The following is a 15,609-nucleotide window of genomic DNA, read 5'->3' as shown; positions in this document are numbered from 1 at the left end:
AGCACCTTCGTCAAGTAAGGTTTAGTTATAATCTTGATTTTAAGCTTTCGTGACTGCAGGAATCCATACTCTTTGGTACTTTTGGTAAAGTCACGTAGGTAGAAAAAATAATAGATCACGACGTTTCGATCGCAACACAAGCAATCATCATCAGGTGAGACAACCACAGCAAGGAAACTGCTGAAGGAGGCCAGTAAGGTTCAGTTTTGCAGCATTGTTAAAAAAAACATGCACAGGCTAAAGACGTAATTCAAATGGTAAGAACAGTAAGTGGGCTTGGGCAATACACGTCACTTGAAGGAATTACGGCCGAAAGGTCAAGAAGAGCGATGGAGTGGCAGTCAAATAATGGAAAGCGTCCGAGAGAATGTCCATCTAGGAGATGGAGCGATGGAATAATTTGGTATCTGGGTCGGTGGTCTGCATTGCCAGGCCCGCGGGCTACTGACGATCCCTGTTGGCCTTTAGTGCGGACCCTGGCAATACACAACGAGTGAAAACACCCTCCCATCATCGCCAGCGTGCTGCTGTCAAACCCCCAATGGTTCCAAATGTGTGACTACCCTCACACCGATGAAGCCTTATCGGCGAAAGTGCCCTCCGACTCCCCCCCCCCCCCCCCCCCTGAAAATTAATAAAAAATGTTGCTCGAGGTACTGGCTGGATTACTGCATTGCAATACCATGAGAGATGGTGAAACATTGGAGAGGACTTCATCCAGCAGTGGATTGATCACTGCTGATGATGATGATGCAACAATTATATCGGCATAGAACATGTGTTACACCGAGTAATCGGACAGCCTAATAATGATAATACTTCAATTTATAGAGCGCTTTTCATCAAGGATCTCAAATCGCTGTACAGGGCACAGCAGCAGCAGACACTCAGCGTGAAAAAACAATTGTTTTATAAATGCATTTTAAGAATCCATTCACTAAATGAACTAAAAGTTTAGTAATCTGAAGCGTATAAATAGGTTTTAAGACGATTTTTTTATGTCCACAGACTCAGAAATCCCTGATATCTCTTGAAAGAGCGTTCCATAACCTGGGGGCTACACGGGAAAAAGCTCAGATCACCCATCGACAGAAGCCTCTACCTGCCAATGCTTAACTATCTTCTTGGTTCTTTCGGTAAAGTCACGTAGAATGGAAATAGTAAAATAATAAAAATAAAACATCTTTTATTATATTTTATTTTTATTATTTTATTATTTCCAATCTACGTGACTTTACCGAAAGAACCAAGAAGATGAATCCCTGCAGTCACGAAAGCTTTAAATCTAAATTTAATGCTTAACTAGTCAATAAAAAGCAGTAGAAGGGAATAACATTAAACAAATTAAGGCTTCTTCGCTATTCTATGAAACCTGACCCAGAATCCATACTCTTTTCTTCTTTCGGTAAAGTCACGTAGGTATAAAATGAAATAAATCACGACGTTTCGGGCGCATCACCTGATGATGGACGAATTATTTATATATATTTTTTTACCTACGTGACTTTACCGAAAAAACCTAAGAGTATGATGATGGACGCTTGTGTTGCGCCCGAAACGTCGTGATTTATTTTATTTTGCCACCCACGTGACTTTACCGAAAGAACCAAAGAGTATGGATTCCTGCAGCCACGAAAGCTTCAAATCAAAATCTAACCCAGAATGTTGATTCGCACTGCTCAAAGCGGCCCATGCAGAGGAACGGTCGCCCAGATGTCCCCAAAAGGCAATCACCGAAGGCGGTCGAGTGAGGGCATTAAAGGGGTTCTGCTAATAAGTAGAACCAGTAAAAACAAAGTTTTTCACTATAAATCCTTTATATGCGTGGCGGCTACCTATGGGTCAGATGATTGCATTGCACCATTAAGCAATTGGTAATTAAATATAATATTTTTGTCCTAAAAAGTGTACAATTTTGGAAAAAAATTTCACGAACATTAATTGTCACGCACAACGAGTCTGTGTGGAAAATGTCAGCTCGATTGGATCACGGGAAGTGGGTTAAAAAACGACCGAAAGATTTGCACGGTCCTAAGCAAGCAAGCGAACTTAATATAAAGGATTTAAAAATCAGCTGCAAAGCGGCTCGCAAATCGGAAGCTTTCGAGTTCAAATCCTGCTCGGCGGGGTGACTCAGCCCATCACCCCTCCGCAGTTGATGAAACAGGAGCAATTTTGCCGGGGGAAAACAAAACAATGGCTGCCGTGTGGAAAGACTCAGCTCCCGTCATAGGAATGGGGAATTTTCACCGCTGGCTCCGGGCTGAGCACCGCATTATTGCTCACGCGGGCAGTAAATCACTTTAGCGGGCAGGCCGTCGTGTACTGGCATCACTGCCCAACAAATCTCGACAGTGAAAGCCAAACCGCAACTAAACTGTGGATAAATAACAATGCCCAGAATAACCATTGTTACGTACTGCGCTGTGTATATGCTTCGACCGGTATTCTTGACAAAGGTGAAGATACTCTTAGGTTTTTTTCGGTAGAATCACGCAGGTACAAATAAATTATAAAAATAAATTATAAAATGATAGAAATAATAATAGACGTTTCGGGCGCAACACAAGCGTCCGTCATCAGGTGGGACAACCGCAGCAAGAAACAAATGCTGAAGTGGGCAAAAGAGCTGCTGTAACAAGGGGGGTATATAGGTAAGAGGACGGGGGAGGAGCCAGGGAGGAAATATAGAGGAGGGGGGGAGTGGGCGGGGCTGGGAGTGGGAGGAGGAAGACACTGGAGATCAAGTTCATTTCAAGTTCATTTATTAGGTAGAGCCCTGTGAGCCATTCGGCTCTTGAATCGGGTGCAACCGCAACAAACAAAAACATGAACAGAAAACATCTTAAAGTGAATATGTGACTAAGTGCAAACAGAAAATCCAAGAAAAGACAGCAAAATATTGCAGAAAAAAATCACCGTACACCAACGCTGTGTGCACAAATCCCAGTGAGATGCGGATATGAAGGGGGCTTTTGGCTGAGTTTATGGGGGATTTGGCTGGAGATGCCAGCAGCCTCTCTGCTGGGTGTCAAACCAACCGTGGTAGCGTACGGATTCACAACCCCACGGGGCCTTGCGCCCAGCCCGTGACCGCTGCCCGCGCAAGCCCCCCGTGACACGACGTGAACGATGCTGCCCGCCCATCTTCCATCAGGTGCGCACGGTCTCCAACGAGGTGATGAGCACCCGCAGCGGGCAGCTCACGGACGACGATGTCTTCTCGCACATCATCGTCGAGTGGGGGCAGTACGTCGACCACGACTTCGCGCTGACGCCCCAGAGCCTCAGCCAGACGGCGTTCATGAGCGGCCTCAACTGCAAGGAAACGTGCGACAACCGCAACCCCTGCTTCCCCATGAAGGTGACCCCCCCCCGCCCCCCCTCGCCCCCCTGCCCCCCCACAAAAAGACTGGGCAGCCGGTTCCAGCCGTGTAGCTCCCGAAGGTGCGGAACGAAACGTCGGACATCATCCCGAACGACACGCGATATAACCCGAAAGAACACGAAAGACAACCCCTGACCTCTATAATTTTTAACTGTTACAGCCTCGAATTACTTGGAATCTTCCTGCCTTTCATATTCGGATGGTTATTCCCGACACCTGTGATTTGCTTTCCATGCAAGCTGGCCGATTATTAATTTGCCCTTCAAGTTCAACCAAAGCCCCTTCGTCCGACTCACTGTCAGCCATGTGTTTGAATTAAGACAAAGATCCCCTGCATAGCCTTAACAGACTTTTGCTGTTAGCGAGCACCTATGAAGGCCAGCATGGCACACGAGGGGGTGGGTGGCCAGCACCACACCCGACCACCTTTGACTCCCCAGGGCTCATTTAAGGTTAAGTCGACCTAGGGAAGACCCAGGACCGGTTCAGATAATCGTCACCGGTGTTGTCCGTGAGCAGGGAATCGAACTCGGGTCGCCGGGTCCGTAGCGCAGCTGCACTCCACGCACACGGGCCTTGTTACAACACGTGCACAATCCACCAATAGGCGCCCACTCACAAGCCCGCCCGCCCGCCCGCCCCCCTCGCGCGCGTCACACAGGTGCCGGCGAACGACCCCCGCGTGACGGACCGCGCCTGCCTGCCGTTCTTCCGCTCGTCGCCCGTGTGCGGCACGGGCGAGCAGAGCGCGTGGTTCGGCGCCGTGGGACCCCTGGCGCCGCGGCAGCAGATCAACGCGCTCACCTCGTTCATCGACGCCTCCACCGTGTACGGCAGCACGCCAGCGGCGGCGCGAGCCCTCCGCAACCTCGACGGCGACGAGGGCCTCATGAAGACGAACGCGCGCTTCGACGACGGCGGCCGCGAGCTGCTGCCCTTCCAGACCATGGGGCTGCCGACAGCGTGCGCGCAGGATCCCGACGACCCGTTCGGCGAGCGCATCGAGTGCTTCGCGGCAGGCGACAACCGCGCGAGCGAGGTGCTCACCCTCGCCTCCGTGCACACGCTGTGGGTGCGCGAGCACAACCGCCTGGCGCGGGCGCTGCGGCAGATGAACCCGCACTGGAGCGGGGAGACGACTTACCAGGAGGCGCGCAAGATCGTGGGCGCCCTGCACCAGGTAACGATTAGGCCGCTGTAAGTGCGCACGCGACGATGAGCTGCTTCGTTGAGCTGCCACATGTGGCCCAGGTTGCTTCCAGAAAAAAAGAGCTCTGTTGCTCAGTGGGGTTCTTACCTCTGGAAAATGCAAATTGAAAAACAGTTTCTAGATTTCTATAGGGTGATGCAGCCCAGGCCTGGTGAGATGGTTACGTAGGGGGCTGATCGCGCTACTCACGGGGGTCCTGTCGTCCGCAATTGCGCCCTTTTTATTCTAGGATAAATGGCAGATATAATATAGTTCTTTTTTTGGGGTTAGATCGCGTAAATATAAATGTGTCGTTAAACCCGCCACCACCCGACACAGCCAATTAGTGAGGTTTGTCACGTGTCCAACCTATATTATGGATGATCATGGTCGCGAAAACCTACGTGTTCAACCAAATGGCAGATAATTGAGTGAATTTGCTGGCGTGTTCGGGCAGCGCCTGTTAATGCGGAGATGTTTACAGATTATAGGATGATTTTGGCACTTCTGGAGTGGCCACGTGATTAGTCTGTATGCGCAAAACAAAATATGTGTTGAACAACTGGGCTTCTACTGGGGCCATCCCAAAGTGTACAAATGGTAAATGCATCCATTTAGATCGTCTGCACACTGTGGATATTGCAAGGCACTGGTAAATACCCAGGTAGCGATCTATTCAGGCTATACATTCACGCTACACCTGAACGTGTTCTCATTTCTAAGCAGATCACGCGACAAAATCAATTGTACATATCCACGGTGACATTGTCTCCATTTTCCGCCGCTGCCGCCACCGCTTCAGATAATCACAATGAGAGACTATTTCCCCAAAATCCTGGGCGAAGTGGCCTTCGAGGAGCATATTGGATCCTTCAAGAGCTACAACCCGGGCACAAACCCCACGGTCTCCAACGTGTTCACCACGGCCGCTTACCGCTTCGGCCACGCCACCATCTCGTCGCAAATCCGCCGCCTCGACGAGAACTTCCAGGAGCACCCGCGGTTCTCCACCATAGATCTGCACGAGGCCTTCTTCTCGCCATGGAGGATCATCAAGGAAGGTCAGGGGGGCGGTGGAGGTGGTGCGGGTGGACAGTTTACATCCGGGAGATAAATTTCCCGTGACTGTTGGTTCCCGAACGCTCAAAAAGTCGCTCCTTGAGATCGGCGAATGATGAACTTTTTGGTGGTTATCTGCGGGACCTTTTTGCCAATATAAAAAATTATGAAAAAGAGCAATATATATTTACCCTTTCTGACAATAAAACAGGTGTTCAAACGCCAAATAGAAACCTTTTGCAAGGCATCGACTATGCATTAACCACACGTACTTGTGGTGAACATGTAAACAAAAACACGCTCTGATAATATTTGCCTTTTGGCGTACTCTGGTCTGACCCTTAACACCTGTTTTGTTGCCAAAAAGGATAAAACCTATTGTTATGATTTCATATGCTGTGAATATATATGTATTGCCTTTGAAACTGATTGGCCTACACCAGAGACAACCTTCTTTATAGCCTTGTCTCACCGGTGTTTGACCAGAGAACGCCAAAAGGCGGCTATGCAGTTGGATGTGGGACAACATTGCCTGTTTACTGCATGTGCCATTCGGCAGATATCTGTCTCCTGCGGTTTCTACTATCGCACTGAGCGACGGAAACTTGTATCTGTTTGCATAAGCTCATCTTGGAGTTATATTGATTGGCCAATGTTTTTTTATGATTATTTTCAGAGTATAATTATTTGTAATGGGCCAACCCTTCAAAAGTCCAAATGTACGTAGAAACTGACTTTCCATGAACAGTAGAATGTTTGTAAGTTTCTGACGTTGCATTCTGGGTACCCATGATGCAGTGTGGTATCTTATTTATGAAAGAACCATCGTCTGCACAGTGATGCATTCCTGGACCAAACCGTAGCTTACTTCAACAGTTTAATGAAATATAAGCACAACTCTATGCTGTGTCTGCACACTTTAATAAGAATATATATTTTAGTCCTGTCTATTAGCCTTTCCAGACCAGTTTTATGAGGCAGCATCTACTTAAGCCTGGAAACTCTGGAGCAATTTCGACCTTCTGGGTCTCACCAGCGGAGTCAGATCCAATTCGTGGACAGCTTCATCAAAACGTCACATTGTGCACCACGACACGGCACTTTTCGATCACCCCCCCCCCCCCCCACTCGCTCGCAAACCGACACCAACGCCCCCACCATCTTCCGCCGGGACCCCCCCCTCTACGTCACCGCAGGAGGGTTGGACCCCCTTCTGCGGGGGCTGCTGGCGCGCCCGGCCAAGCTGTTCGTAGCCGACCAGATGATGACTGAGGAGCTGCGCGACCGGCTCTTTGAGCTCACGGACAAGGTGGCGCTTGACCTTGCGTCGCTCAACCTGCAGCGGGGTCGCGACCACGGCCTCCCAGGTGCCTCCCCTACCCCCCGCAGCACACCCCCACCCTCCCGGCATCGTCCGTGACGACATCACCAGTCGCAGGCCGGATTGGGAATCGTCTCCTAGTGGATGCTGGGGGCCCATGACTGACTACCTGGGCAATCGCCCAATTCCTTGGTGGACAGCAAACGATAATACAAACGAACTGGCCTCTCATCCTCCTTTTCAAATCCTGATCATGATCATTGTCGTCATATCATCGTCGTCATATTCATGATTGCTGCGAATGACACCATCATCATTGTCATCGCCATCATCTTTATTCTATTGGAATTTCTATAATGTATGAATAATAATTTACTTATTTATCCAGGAAAGCCACACTGAGGCGTATGACTCATTTGCAGGATTTCATTTTAAGATGTTTTCAGTAAATTAATTGCGAGTATTTATTATACAAGTGGGAGTAATCTGGAGCACCCACACACAGGTAGCATACAGATGGAAACAGATGGCGATTAGTTACCTTGCTCTAATGCCTTCTCCTGGTGAACCAGGGTATGGCACTGTGATGCCCAAGAGAAGGGAGTTTCGCAATATTGTGTGATCCTCCAACCATTGCCTCCATAGTGCTGGATTACAGGTGCGCACCACCGCAACGAACACAATCCGTTGTGTTCACAATTTATTTTAAAGTCATCGATGGGAATGCCGATCAGAGGATTTCAGTACAATTGCCGATACGGTCTACACGTACTTATTTTCTCGTGGAGGTTAACTGGAGAACATAGAGTAAACTCACACGTCGAGGGAGCTAACAGCGTAGCGAGTCCACGTAAGGTAAGGTCGTAACCTACTTTCCACTCTGGCGACATCGCCGTCCTGCAACTTGGCAGGCGCTCAAATCGGACCACGCGCACCCACGACTCGCGAACCTCCACCACGAAAATATTACTATAATCGCGGAGCACTCTCGCCCGCCTCTCACCAGAGGTCGCAACCGGGTACCCGATACCCGTACCCTATCCGATACCTACCTGGCTACCCATACCCGGCCGGGTACAGGTACGGGTACCCGTTTGCGACCCTGGTGCGGCCGGGTATGGGTACGGGTAGACCGTGAGTCACTGGTGAGTAACTGTTTGTCACTCATTTCCCAACGTCTTGTCTCTTTTCACAATTCAAGTTCCTAGAATCAACCCACCCGTGCCTGCAACATGGCTTCATCCCAGAGGTCGCAATCAGGTACCCGATACCCGTACCCGGCCGGGTACGGGTATAGGGTACGGGTACGGCCAGGTACGGGTACCCGTTTGCGACCCTGGTGCGGCCGGGTACGGGTACGGGTAAGGAATCAAAACCCGTTTGCGACCTCTGCCTCTCACCCTTGCCGTGTGCCGCATCTCTCTCCTCCTGTCCATCACACGTGCGTGCGCCGTCCAAAGGCTACAACGACTGGCGCCAATTCTGTGGGCTGGCTCGCCTGGAGACGGCCGCCGACCTCTCCAGGGCCATCTCGTCCCCCGACGTGGTGGCCAAGCTCATGGAGCTCTACGGCCACCCCAACAACGTGGACGTTTGGCTCGGCGGGCTGGCCGAGGACCTGCTCCCGGACAGCCGGGTGGGGCCTCTCTTCGCCTGCCTCATCGGGCGCCAGATGAAGGCTCTGAGAGACGGGGACAGGTGCTGCCGCCGCAGACGCGAATTTCATTTGTTGTTGTTCGGGGTCGTAACCGCTTGTGTCGAAATAGTCTGATGTTTCGCTCCGTGTGCTGGCAGCTTCTTGCGGAGGTGAACTCATACCTGTCAACCCATACGGTTTATACCCCGTTTTCTTGTACAGGGAAATTTTGTTTTCAGGTCCATACGGCGTACAGCCGTTTCAATATGGGCAAAAAACTAAAAGTAATTTTTTTGTGTTTCTCCCTTGTGATGGGACTTTGTAGGATGAACTTTGAGATGTATAAGGGGCACGAGGTGACCAATAAGGTCTGAATTGGTCTGCAATAAGGTAGGGCACTGATAAGGGGTTGACAGGTATGTGAACTGAAGCTAAACTAAGTGGGCCTTACCTCGTAGAAAAGAAAAGAGTATATGTGTACGTTGAACTTCTTTTGCACCGTACGTATCCAACCGTGATAATCGGGGGTGCTGGGGAAGGACAGTCAAGTAGATGTAGATCAATCCAGACTGGCTAGCGGTCTCCAAACGAAATGACCCATTCAAGTGACTCTCCTCCACGTGTGTGTGTGCGTGCGTCTCATTTAGGTTCTGGTGGGAGAACCCGGGCGTGTTTACTCCCGCCCAGCGCACGGAGCTGAGCCGCCACTCGCTGTCGCGCGTCATCTGCGACAACTCCGGCCTCACCGAGGTCCCCGTGGACGCCTTCATCCTGGGCAGGTATCCCGCCGACTTCGTCTCGTGCTCAAGCTTGCCGGCGCTCGACCTCCAAGCCTGGCAAGAGAGGCCGACAGGTACCGGCGGTGTCGCGAGTGCCCGATTCGTTGCCGACTGACGACGCTCAAAAGTCGGACTGGCTCCCCTGCCGAACTGATGGTCCTCACCGAAGGAATGTAGAATCCGTTTTTTTTTTGTTCTGTCATTGAGTTAGGGTCACCGAGAGGGATGGGCATTGCCACACACCCGTTGGAGTAGGGAGACAACTTGATTCGACTGACTCTGACCTGCACTGCTCCTCAGTCATGAGTGGCGCTACTCACCCCCCTCCCATTCCTAAAACTAAACTATAATCTATTTTTATTTTACCAGGTAAGGCCCACTGAGCTACATAGCTCTTTTCAGAAGTGACCTCGCCACAAATTAAGTGGCACATCATGTCGAAATTTAGAGTGGCCAAATACACGAAACGCACGTTTCTAAATGTGAAGGGAAAATCCGGAGGACTCGGAGAAAAATCCACGTGACTATGGGCAGAACGTGCAAACTCCACATATGCAGGTGTCAGGGTCGGTATCGAAGCCACAACTTCCTGTGTACCAGGCGAGGCACTTAACATCTCACCACCGCGGCACCCATCTCCTGGAGCGTGGCGTCCAAAACCGGTGGTGTGAATTCCACTTTCCTTTGGCCGGGACCATTCAAAGATAATGATGCGTACACTCTCTGTCTTTACTCGGGGAAATCTCTTGCCGAGTATTTGGACTTTTACAAAAAGGCCCTGATTTTGGCGCAGTATTGTACTTTGTTCGTGTTGTGTGATTATGTCGCGTGCGGGCGATAGTGGTTAGCACACTGCACTGTGAAACTGCCATTAGACATGGATAATATCAGTGGAGAGTGACATCTGCCCCAGTCGTGGGTCTCCTCTAGGTCGGCTCAACCTTAATATATGTTGAACTTCCGTCGCACCGTACGTAACCAACCGTGCTAATCAGAGGTGCGGGGGAAAAGACAACAAACTGAGTGCTTGAATCGGTACTTGGTGCGGTGTGTAAATATTATCATCGGGGGAGACAAAGGCGACTGGGCGTAGTGGCTCCACCGGACCTCCCCCCGCTCGCGCCACGCGCGTGCCTGAGCGGGCGCTCGCTAGCAGCGCTTGCCCCGGCCGTCTCCGACGCAACGCTGTGGGAACCTTCATCCTCGTCCATGACTGCGTGCAGTGGGGCGCTGCGGGGAGCCGCCCAGCATCCAGAACGGAGGCTTCGTCCTGTGCGCCAGTGGTGGGGAGCCCCAGGTGTCGTACATGTGTCACAGCGGCTACAGACTCACAGCCCCTGCCGACGTCACGTGCACCTTCCAGGGCTGGAGCAGCCCGCCGCCCACGTGTGACGGTGAGAACACGACGGCAAATCGCTGACGACACGACGCCGATTGCGTTCACCATCGTCATCGCCATCACCACAGTTTTCCCAATTTTTATTAGCACCGCAATCATCACTGTCATCACTGCAATCATTTCATAATCAACATTAGCACCACCACCACCATCATCGTCACCACCATCATCATTATCGTCACCACCACCACCGTGATTTTCCCCATTGTGATTAGCACCGCAATCATCACCACAATCATTTTCATGATCATCATTAGCACCACCATCATCATCGTCACCACCACCACTATGCTTCTCCCCATTGTGATTAGCACCGCAACCATCACTGTCATCGCCACAATCATTTTAATAATCATCATTGCCACCACCACCATCATCGTCACCGCCATCAACGTGTAATCCACCACTGTGGGTGCGTGAGGGCTGGTGGACCACACAAATGTTGCGACATTTCCTTCCCGTGGCCGTCGAGGTGCCATATCCTGGCTTGCCAGGAGGAGGCGCTGCAGCAAATGTGTACGAATACCATCTGTTCCATCTGTATAGAATAGAGTGTTGCCCCCTCGCACATTTGGATTTTCTCAGGGTGCTCCTGTTTCCTCCCACGTATATAAACACTGATCAGTAACCGGCTACCTTCATGTATGCGTCTCCATGTGTTTGCGGAGTGTGATGCAGTTAAATAAATTAGGCTACTAAAAAAAACGTAATTATTCTCATTAACGTAAATGCCATCATTATTGTTACTATGATCACCATCGCCGCCACCATCAATAACATCATGTCACCAGTTTAAAGGCTTCAAGACCCCTTGGTGCCATTCATAAGATTCAACTGTTGTGTGTGAACATCACAACCCAAATCTAGTTGACAACCTAAATTAAAAGATCTAAAAAATAAGCGATTAAACAACTAAAAAATGAGATACCTATGGTTACATTTTGATTTCAAGCTTTCGTAGAAGGGAAATAATAATAAAATAATAATAAATGTTAATATAAACATTAAAATTGTCACGACGTTTCGACTGCAACACAAGCAATCATCATCAGGTGTGAAATCCACAGCAAAAAAAATTCTTGCTGTGGATTTTGAAAAATAAAATATTACTGTGGATTTCACACCTGATGATGATTGCTTGTGTTGCAGTCGAAACGTCGTGAGAATTTTATTGCTTTACATTTTTATTATTTTATTATTTCCCTTCTACGTGACTTTACCGAAAGAACCAAGAATATATATATATACCTATGGTTACTGAGCCAATCTCAGTGAACCCTCTCATGGTTACACAACCGCCTCGTAAACGATTGCTAAAGCGAACAGAGGATGCCAAGCAAATGCGGTAACTTCGACGCGAACGACGATGTAATGTTCTCCAACAGAGAACGGACAGCGTGAAATGCTTTAATTGACGAGCCTTTCTCTACAAACTCACTCACAAAAGGCGTCACACCCTCCGGGGGCAATTCGGCTGTCCGATTCCAACGCCCGGCCCGTGACCCACATCGGCACGTCACGCTCATCGCCGCTCCACTGGTGCGTCTCCTTCGGCGTCGAAAAACAAACTTCCTAAAGAGGCTTCTCGTGAAGAACATTGCCAGCGTGAGTGACGAGGCTGGGCTGTGCTGAAAGAAGGCACTTAACAAGTCACCCCCCCCCACCCCAGCACCCCCCTGCCCCCCACCCCCCCTCATCGCAAGCCAATAAGAGAACGCCATCGATTGATCCGATCATCGATTCTCTTTGTGAAACCCATGATCACGCGATGGATGCAGCACCTCCAGTATCTATGTATGTTGTATGTGTGTTGGACTTATTTCGCACCGCACGTAGCCAACCGCGCTAATCGGAGGTGCGACAGTGGCCTCAGGCATCTCTGGTGGATGCAGGGATCGCGGCGAGCAGTTCCCGACAACAATTCACAATTGTCACGTCGTCGAATTTTAGGTGCTTCTTTCGAGGTGCGTCATTGTCCGCCAGGATCTATCAACGGCTGGATGAATGCCACCCCAAGCCATTGCACCCCACAAGACCGCACGATGCGACAATCCATCTCGCTGCTTGCACACGAGCGGACCTCAATGCTGCACCTTCATGTAGCAGTGGTTCATCTTCTTGGTTCTTTCGGTAAAGTCACGTAGAAGGGAAATAATAAAATAATAAAAATAAAACATAATAAAATAATTCTCACGACGTTTCGGCCACAACGCAAGCAGCCGTCCTCAGGTGAAGAACAGGTCTGTCGGAAAGACAGCGTCTTTTTATGATGTTGTATTTTTATTATTTTATTATTTCCCTTCTACGTGACTTTACCGAAAGAACCAAGAAGATGAATCCCTGCAGTCACGAAAGCTTTAAATCGCAATATAGCAGTCAGTGGTTGTCCCAACTTTGGCTGCCACACTCATTCGTCTCAGCCACTTACGGAAATGTCTCACACCCACGGTCCGGCGACCATACTCATAATTTAAAAAAATGTATTAGACTGCCCCGGGGTTAAGGATGACGATGACTACGATGTAGACGCCGCCGTTCATTCTGCCCCCCCCCCCTCCCCCCGTCTTAAGACATTGACGAGTGCGCCGACGAGACGATGCCGCCGTGCCACGCCTCGGCCTCCTGCGTCAACACGGACGGCGGCTTCGAGTGCACGTGCACCGACCCCTACGTCCTGGCCGACGATCGCAGGACCTGCATCGGTGAGACGCGCGCACTCTCTCAGCCCCCCCAACCACCGCGCTCGCACGCACGATCGCTCGCACGCTCGGCCACTTTCAACGTCTCCTGGACGAGACGGAGAGAAACGCGTCACCTCTGCCGTGGCCAATTTGTTCCATTGGTTCTGTGGGTCTCCACGTACGAAGCGCGTCTTTTTTCGTATGGGTTAATAACAGCAGATTAGAGATGTAATTTTGTTTTTGGTTAATTTGTTATACACTCCAGTAGAGTGGATCTCTAGATTTGAAGCTTTCGTGGCTGCAAGGATTCATACTCTTTGGTTTTTTTGGTAAAGTCACGTAGGTAAAACAATCAATAAAACGAAATAAATGAAAACAACTAAATTAAATCACGACGTTTCGGAGGCAACACAAGCTTCCTTCATCAGGTGTAAAAACGGCACAGCAAAATAACTGTAGCTACAGTTATTTTGCTGTGCCCTTTTCCGAAACGTCGTAATTTAATTTAGTTGTTTTCATTTATTTTATTTTATTGATTGTTTTACCTACGTGACTTCACCAAAAAAACAAAGAGTATAGAGTGGATCTCGTCTGTTCCTCCTTTAGAGGAGTGAAGACAGCAGCTTCGTGTTTACCACGTGGTCGATGGTTTGGGATTCATGGCCGCACTCTCAGGCCGCTGAATCTTTGGTGTGACATTTGTGCATCAAATAAGTACGTATATTATATGTACATTGCACCTGTTTCGCACCGTGCACGCCTAACCGTGCTAATCGGAGGTGCATGGGAAGGAAGGTGAACAAACTAAACACAAAAAGCAGTTCTAAATAAATTCGTTTTCAATCAACTGCATAGCTCCATATTCTTAGGTTTTTTCGGTAAAGTCACGTAGGTAAAAACATTAAAATTAATAAAAGTAAAATAAAATAAAAATCACGACGTTTCGGAGGCAACACAAGCTTCCGTCTTCAGGTGGAACCGTCACAGCCACGACAGCTGTATCAAGTAAATGAGAGATTGTAGGAGCTACCACTCCGTTTATATTTTATTTTACTTTTATTAATTTTAATGTTTTTACCTACGTGACTTTACCGAAAAAACCTAAGAATATGAATCCTTGCAGTCACGAAAGCTTCAAATCTAGAATGCATAGCTCCAGTGGCTTCCTAATATCGTCAGGAAGAGCGTTCCAGACGGCTGCAGAAGCACAACGATGCGGTGACCGTCTTTGTCCGATGGTGAGCCAAAAAGTCGCTGCTGCAGGATGACCCGAGTTCGCCCAGATCAATACGGCTTAGTTCCACAGCGTACTGGCTTTTGAGAAGCAAATGTTAAGAAAGCGGTGTTCGTTCAAAGCACGCACACTCCGGACTTTGTTTTTGACCTTCCGAGTCCCATCAGCAGCGCCAATTCTTGTTAAACAAATGCTGCTGAATTACCAGACGCTATTGGCAGGAGCACTCCGGATGTTGTCCAACTAAAAAGTCAACACCGTGCACAAAATCCATGATGCACTGACATGGAGCATTGTTCGGTCATCGAAAATATAAGCAGAACTTGAATGTTGCAACGGAGTGGGGCTCCGCTTACGTTTGGTTTGTTCCATTATTATTGGTGATGGAGGAATGAAAGTTAACGTTCACCTCAATGTGCGCGGGGCCCCATCGTGTCAGAACTTGTAAGTCCGTGTCGATTCTGCTTAGCCGGGTGAGAACCTGGGAGAACAGTTTGAGTCTCACCATTTAAACCTTCTTTGGCAGTATCAAAATATGATAATTGTTTTTTTACCCTTTTATCTGGCAACAAAACTGACATCTTTTTTTTACAAGGAGTCATGTTTGCATTGACCACAATACCTGCGGTCAGAATGCAAACAAAAAACACAACTCTGAATGTTTGAACCTGGCGCCCCGGGTTCGATTCCCGCTCACGGCCAACACCAGTGACGATTATCTGAACCGGTCCTGGGCCTCCCCTAGAATCAACTCAGCCTCAAATGAGTACCGCTAGGGAGACAAAGGCGGCCAGGCGTGGTGTTGGCCACCCACCCCCTCGTGTGCTGTGCCGGCCTTTATAGGTGCTCGCTAACAGCACTTGCCCCTTCAGTCTGTTAAGGCTAAACGGGTGTCTTTGTCTTTGTGCGAGCGAGTGGATGAG

General features: G+C 49.3%; 1 protein-coding gene across 1 annotated transcript in view; it reads left to right on the top strand.

The window, feature by feature from the left end:
* The window catches only part of TPO (thyroid peroxidase), a 33,538-nt gene that overhangs the window by 11,008 nt on the left and 6,921 nt on the right, over nucleotides 1-15,609 (top strand). Inside the window, exons 7-14 of the mRNA XM_061569399.1 lie at nucleotides 3,158-3,364; nucleotides 4,050-4,568; nucleotides 5,380-5,638; nucleotides 6,833-7,003; nucleotides 8,418-8,655; nucleotides 9,241-9,446; nucleotides 10,596-10,766; nucleotides 13,342-13,473. Coding sequence (XP_061425383.1) covers nucleotides 3,158-3,364; nucleotides 4,050-4,568; nucleotides 5,380-5,638; nucleotides 6,833-7,003; nucleotides 8,418-8,655; nucleotides 9,241-9,446; nucleotides 10,596-10,766; nucleotides 13,342-13,473 — 1,903 coding nt within the window. The remainder of the gene's footprint in view (nucleotides 1-3,157; nucleotides 3,365-4,049; nucleotides 4,569-5,379; nucleotides 5,639-6,832; nucleotides 7,004-8,417; nucleotides 8,656-9,240; nucleotides 9,447-10,595; nucleotides 10,767-13,341; nucleotides 13,474-15,609) is intronic.

This window comes from Lethenteron reissneri, chromosome 43 (assembly GCF_015708825.2).
Source record: "Lethenteron reissneri isolate LAM-NWPU_2019-01 chromosome 43, ASM1570882v1, whole genome shotgun sequence".
NCBI lineage: Eukaryota > Metazoa > Chordata > Hyperoartia > Petromyzontiformes > Petromyzontidae > Lethenteron > Lethenteron reissneri.
Note: the sequence above shows the minus strand (reverse complement) of the source record. Positions and strands in the feature narration are given on the sequence as shown.